General features: G+C 37.0%; 1 protein-coding gene across 1 annotated transcript in view; it reads left to right on the top strand.

Moving 5' to 3' along the window:
* LOC144440370 (uncharacterized) overlaps positions 1–6,506 on the top strand; it is a 7,280-nt gene extending 774 nt beyond the window's left edge. The window contains exons 2-3 of the mRNA XM_078129738.1: positions 4,409–4,570; positions 6,226–6,506. Of these exons, the coding sequence (XP_077985864.1) occupies positions 4,409–4,570; positions 6,226–6,494 (431 nt within the window). The 3' untranslated portion in view covers positions 6,495–6,506. The remainder of the gene's footprint in view (positions 1–4,408; positions 4,571–6,225) is intronic.
* Positions 6,507–6,760: the final 254 nt, after the last annotated feature.

Raw genomic sequence — 6,760 nt, 5'->3', positions numbered from 1 at the left:
TTATCCTCATTTACCTGGGTTGGTAAAAAGCTGGCAAAACATCAGCATACAGCTATATACTTCCCATGGTAGAGATGCTGTCAAATTTGGTAATATTACAGGGTGTAATTAAATATGGCCAAGTTTATCTTTAATTACCCGGTGGTAAAAGCTGGCTAAACAGTTGCATACAGCTATATACTTCCTACGGGTAAAGTAGGGAGTATGTGGTCTTATGCCCTTTATCTGTCATAATGTTGACACATTGTTTGACATGTACGGGATTAGCAGTCCTCTACCGGAGCTAATAAAAGTTTGTGTAGCGGGTTATAACCACCCCTTGTCTGAGTTGCCGCTGAAGTCTTATCAGTATTGGATAGTGTAAGACAAAGGGGGGTTTAGAAGGTGTGAATTGGGTTGACCTTTGTAGTTCAAGTAAAACCAGTCCAGCAAAGTCAGAAACCATATGCCTGCACATGGGAAGCCTCCATGGTCTCAAGAATGAAATGCAAGAGGACCAAAATAGTTTGCCAAAATTACGAGGAGAACTTAATTACGGAGAAAAATAGTTGTGGCGAGTAGTATTAAAAATAAGTCATACTGCTGTACTATGAATGGAGTAGTGACTGCACAGTAAGGGTTTAAGGATGAAGGGTACAACTGTAACCATTCAAAAGAAACGGTAAACATTAAAAAAACGAATTTTACACAGATCTTCAGATGAGCTACACTATAAAATAAGACACGTCTCGTTGTTCAGCCCTATCAAGGCTTGTGAATGTTGCATGGCTTATTTGTTTCGCCGTGAACACTGCATGCTGTGTGTGTCCCCATGTCCGAATGTGTACATTTTTATCTCAGTGTTATCATCACCTAGCCTGGCAAGGGGTGAGACAGTGTGTACTTTATCTTAATCTAGTCTAGCAAGGATGAGATGGACTAATCCTGCTATCCTGTGAACTTGTCGGGCATAAGTACAATAGACACCGGTGGAAAGATAAACAACGCGGCTCCGCCTTGTTGTTTATCTTTCCGCTGGTGTCTATTGTATACATTTAGACTGGGGGTGTATAGAACTGTGTTTATTCACATTTAGAATGGGGGTTCAAACTTGGACACACATTGGCATTATACCTTTGTATCCCCCATAGGGTAAAGTAGGGAGTATGTGGTCATTTAGACTGGGGGTGTATAGACCTGTGTTTATTCACATTTAGAATGGGGGTTCAAACTTGGACACACATTGGCATTATACCTTTGTATCCCCCATAGGGTAAAGTAGGGAGTATGTGGTCATTTAGACTGGGGGTGTATAGACCTGTGTTTATTCACATTTAGAATGGGGGTTCAAACTTGGACACACATTGGCATTATACCTTTGTATCCCCCATAGAGTAAAGTAGGGAGTATGTGGTCATTTAGACTGGGGGTGTATAAAACTGTGTTTATCCACATTTAAGGCATGTTCATATTGCTTTTTTCGTGTGTTTTTTTCTCCGGCGTAAATAGGTGAGAACGATTAGTAAACAAAGGGGATCAGCTGTATGTGTTCACACATGGAATGTGACTCCATGCTAAGTTCAACGATAAGTGCATAGTGCGATCACTGTAAACAACATGAGTTGTAGAGACTGCCTTGTGTTTTTTATTGCTGTATACGTTCATGCGTTCGAGAAATAAGCGAAGACGTCTTTTCATGCACGTTAACAATTTCACTCGTCGTCGCGTCGTGATGCCCAGTTTAACTTTCGACAAGCCACGCAACACGCTCGACGTTGACATGTCGACCAACGTGAATTCCTGTGTTTTCTATTCGTACAAATTCTGAATTCTGTCACACCAGTTGTTACCTTTTTCGCTGTTGTGGACCATGGGTGTATTACTATTAGCGAGGGACATGCTGTATGCTCTGTGACGATTGATAACCTTGATTCGAATGGTGACTTCGTAATGATAGTTTGACATGTCGACATGATAGCCAACAGTACAGCAGATAGCCTACACAGCGGAGAACCACCGCCGGTTTCAGTATGAGTAAACCCCGGGAGTAAACAGCAAATAACTAATTTCTTTTCTCCGGCTAGTAAGACAGGTAGGAGTGATGGAAATGGTGAACAACCCGCTAATAAAAAAATAATATCAATACCATCACTCGCTTTCTCATCATCATCATACGTTTGCTCAAACTTCGGGTCTTCATCATTTTTGGTGTTTAGCTGTTTTGGTGATTTGTTGTTGAAATTTTGATTTGAGGAAGATGAAGAAGAAATTGTCTGCCTTGATGTTTTCCAGTTGGGGTGTTTCACTGTTGTAGATTCCATTTCTCTCTGTGGGTCACAGTCGATACCATCTTGATAAAAAAAACACACACACATTTTAGACTTGGAACTTGTAATTTGCAAGACATTTAGAGAATATGTTGAAAAGTTCGATTAATTTTTTATATAAGGGTTGATTGATTGATTGATTGATTGATTGATCGATCGATTTGACAACATTTTTAGAAATTTTGGCATTTAGGGGTACAGAACGGATTCTATTAACGTAATTTCGTTTTTATTTGACGATAACTAACATTATTCATCACCCCCCCCTCCAAACACTGAACTATTGATCAACATTAATGATCAGTCAATTGATTGATTGTTTGATTGATTGATTGATTGATTGATTGATTGATTGATTGATTGATTGATTGATTGATTGATTGATTGATTGATTGATTGATTGATTGATTGATTGATTGATTGATTGATTGATTACAGAAACAGAAACACGAAATGTCTTCCAATATTTACACAACTTACCTAAGACCAGTTGTACCACGTGTTTTCTAGTTTTGTATTCATCTGTCAATTTAAAATTAACAGTACATTCGTACAGGCCTTCATCTTCAGCGTTGATTTGATTGATCTTCAAGTCACCGTCAGAGGAAATATCAAAACGTTCATTAGCGTAACCTGTTAGCACGATATTGTTCAAATCTATGTTTCCATCTGACAGTGTACTAAGTTTTCGCTTCCCCTTTCACCAGAGACACGTCCTTTCTCCATTCAAAGATAACCTGGTTGTAATCTTCACTGGGTGGTTCATATTTACAATTTATTACCAAAGTTCGTTTGGCATCGATGTTTGAACTTGAAATTGTCAGTATTAATTCTATAAAAGACATGTATAACATTAAATTACTTCACGTGCTCGGTTCTTGTAAAGTATATCCCATAATAGTAAAAATAAACATGGACGTTTATCATGCAAATACATTAGCGTATACGACAATAGTTTGACCAGTGTGTAAATCTGTGATACATAAGATAATGTATTCTCTCTGGGTAAAGGTGGAAATATTACTTGTGAATTATGACCACTTAATATGAGCATGGAAGTGGGTTATACTTCCATGATATGAGATAAAAGTAAAGACTGCGACTGGCTGTAATAGATGCATATACACCATGCTTTACCCCATTGAAAGAGGTCGTGAAAGGATTGACTAACGTACTCAATACAAACATCACAGTTTACCATTATCTATCCGTAGATATAAAGGCATGGTAAAGGTGGTACTGTCTCATGTTTACCAGCCGGGTTAAACAGTGTAAAAAACGGCAAGTTTACCACCTGGTGTATGTGAGCAAACAAAGTTAAATGTGGTACTTTGACACTCATATTCTACCCCTGATAAAGACAGGAGACAGTAGTAACTATTTCATGTGGACAAATATACCCCCTGAAATTTAACCCACCTTTACCCACCCCCAATAAAGGAGGTTAAACATGCCTTTTCGTATAGTGTGCGTTTGTTTGTCTGTCTGTCTGTCTGTCTGTCTGTCTGTCTGTCTGTTTGTTATATCCCTACACGAAAATTTCAATTTACCCACCTTTACCCAACCCTTATCATTTTTCACCCGTGACCCACCTAACTACCATCTCTGTCCAGGGGTAGTACGAGACGCAGTACCATTTTTGACAGTCTACAACCCCCAGGGGAGAGATCACCGAAATTTAACACTGCTCCATAACCGGCCACTGACCGTATTCTACCTGGCCCCTTTGGTCCATACACGTTTTCCCCAAAGAAATGCAATTATTGCTGCAACACCATGTATATTCCATAACAACATACAGATCATCAGTGTAGCAGCATATACCAAGAAATTATGTACAGTTTCGCCTCCGTCATTGGAAGCTGGACATACTCTTTTTATCTCATTTTATTTGTCCATCTGTTTAAAAGAATGTCGATTAGATGGGACTTTGTGAAACATGGGAGATGATCTTTTGAATTTGTTGGCTGCTTGGTTGGTTTGAGTTGGTCATAGAAATTGTTGATTAATAGATTGATTGATTGATTGATTGATTGATTGATTGATTGATTGATTGATTGATTGATTGATTAATACATTTGACATTGTATTTTATATCACAGGTTATGCATTGAAATGTTACCGATGCTCAGAACAGTATACTGGAGATACCAACAGAGTTGCCAATGACAACAAAGAATGCTTAGAAGAGTATACGTGTGATGATGGCAATCTCAAAGCTAATGAAAGCTATGACACTTGTTACACTCGGGTGTCATACAATGGTAGGTTATTTTATTGGCTAAACACAGATACAAGCATTGTTATACCACACGCAAACCAAACCAGGTTGAACACGTTTGGGTAAAGTAATATGGGTTTTATAACCTCATCGTTCTATATTGCAACACGTCGTGTCTATATGGTTCTAATGTGATCAAACATTCCAATTCGAAATCACCCCCCCCCCCTCATTTTTTTTATAAATCATGCCTACACAGGTACAATTATATTATTCCACCTTATTTTTCTTCATGCTTGTATTGTCAAGGCTTCCTACTTCGAATTCAGTCACTTAAATTTCTTGGCTGAGAAAAATATGGAGGCATATTTTTATCTTTACTGTTCAACATTCTTACAAAACATTTTACCCACAACTTACTGACAATATAACAAAGTGTTGTGTACTCATGAAAATAGTAGACTACATTGAGACGTATGAAATGCCACAGTTGTCTTCAGAAAAGATAACATTGGGTGCATGAAACGTGTATATGATTTGCACATATCAAACATACATACATACATACATACATACATACATACATACATACATACATACATACATACATACATACATACATACATACATACATACATACATACATACATAGAAGACTTGCCATCATATAATTAAGTATTCACATCACATACATACTTGTGTATAATAAAGATGTGTGCACACCGTGTACTACCAAACCAGAGTGACTATAGATTTATGTACAACCAAACCAGAGTGACTATAGATTTATGTACAACCAAACCAGAGTGACTATAAATTTATGTACAACCAAACCAGAGTGACTATAGATTTTAAAATAGGTAGTACGATATTTTTAACGTCTCACACAAGTAAGTTTTCTTTGTAAATGATGTCTTGCTACAAATCAAATTAATAATAAAATACAAACACTGATATCATGCAATTATAGACAATGATACGTTTTATCTCACTGTGAACACAGATTAACATCGCTGTCATATGATACAAGGAAGATTCAAACACAAAACTGTTTATTTGTGTTCACAGTGATAAAATGTAACATTTCAAGTGTGTGTATGCTCTCGATGCTTTATATTCATTGTGTGAGATACAAAACGACGTCGTGTCGCCTATTTAAAAACCATATAGTCTTTCCTATAGTGTTTATTTTGTATACACAGTGAATTTCACAACACCATTCACCTTTCTAGTTTGATACAACCATGCAGAAACCAACAATAAATTGGGTACGTCACACTTCAATAGCAAGATTGCATTTTGTTTTGCTACATTTCGTCTATGTGAAATAAACCATTTAATATATTGCAACTCCATACAGACATTCGGGCGCCAATGTATTTCTTAGTATCAAATACCAGATAGATGAATGGCGCGTAAAATGTCCTTTGTGGTGTCCATTTGATTTGTGGCATGTGTAGTTCTAATTCTCTACTGTCTATGAATTTCATTTACACAAAATGTAGCAGCAAGAAACTGTACTCATTCAATCTTGGTATCTTTAATTGTAGCATGTTTTGTTTCTGCATGGTTGTATCAAACAGAAAAGTTGAACGGTATTTGAAACTCACTGTATATACATATCAAGTTCAAATTGAGTAATGTTCTGTTTTCTAACTTTAGTCATTTGTTTTATGATTTCCTGTTTCTCATTTGCAGGCGATACTGACAAATTCAAGATTAACAAGGGCTGTTTTGGTACGTATAGTGCTCATAGCAATGAAGACTGTAAGGCCCAAGTTAAAGAAGTTGGAATAAATTACTATTGCAAAAGCGACGTTCATACTTGGCAATGCTTCTCATGTTGCCAAGGTGATTTATGCAATGAAGATGCTGAAGGTCCTACTAGTGGTGATACTATCGTGATGGCCAATATGGGGACACTGATGATCGCAGTATTGATGATAGTGGTCTTCCACCCTCACTAAAATACACACACACACACACACACACACACACACACACACACACACACACACACGCACACACACACAACAACAACAACAACAACAACAACAACAACAACATGTTTCCAAAACATTTGTGAATTTTCTTTGTCAAAATATTTTTTTCTTACAAACAAACAAAAAACAAGCAAACAATTAATTAATCAGTCATAGCCATTAGATTAATTCCATGTCATGTATATGAGATCCTCTAAATCATCTTGACGGTGATTTTTTATAAATGCCAA

The sequence above is a fragment of the Glandiceps talaboti genome, chromosome 9 (assembly GCF_964340395.1).
Source record: "Glandiceps talaboti chromosome 9, keGlaTala1.1, whole genome shotgun sequence".
Taxonomy (NCBI): Eukaryota; Metazoa; Hemichordata; class Enteropneusta; family Spengelidae; genus Glandiceps; species Glandiceps talaboti.
The sequence above is the reverse complement of the archived record's forward strand: the minus strand, read 5'-3'. Positions and strand labels throughout refer to the sequence as shown.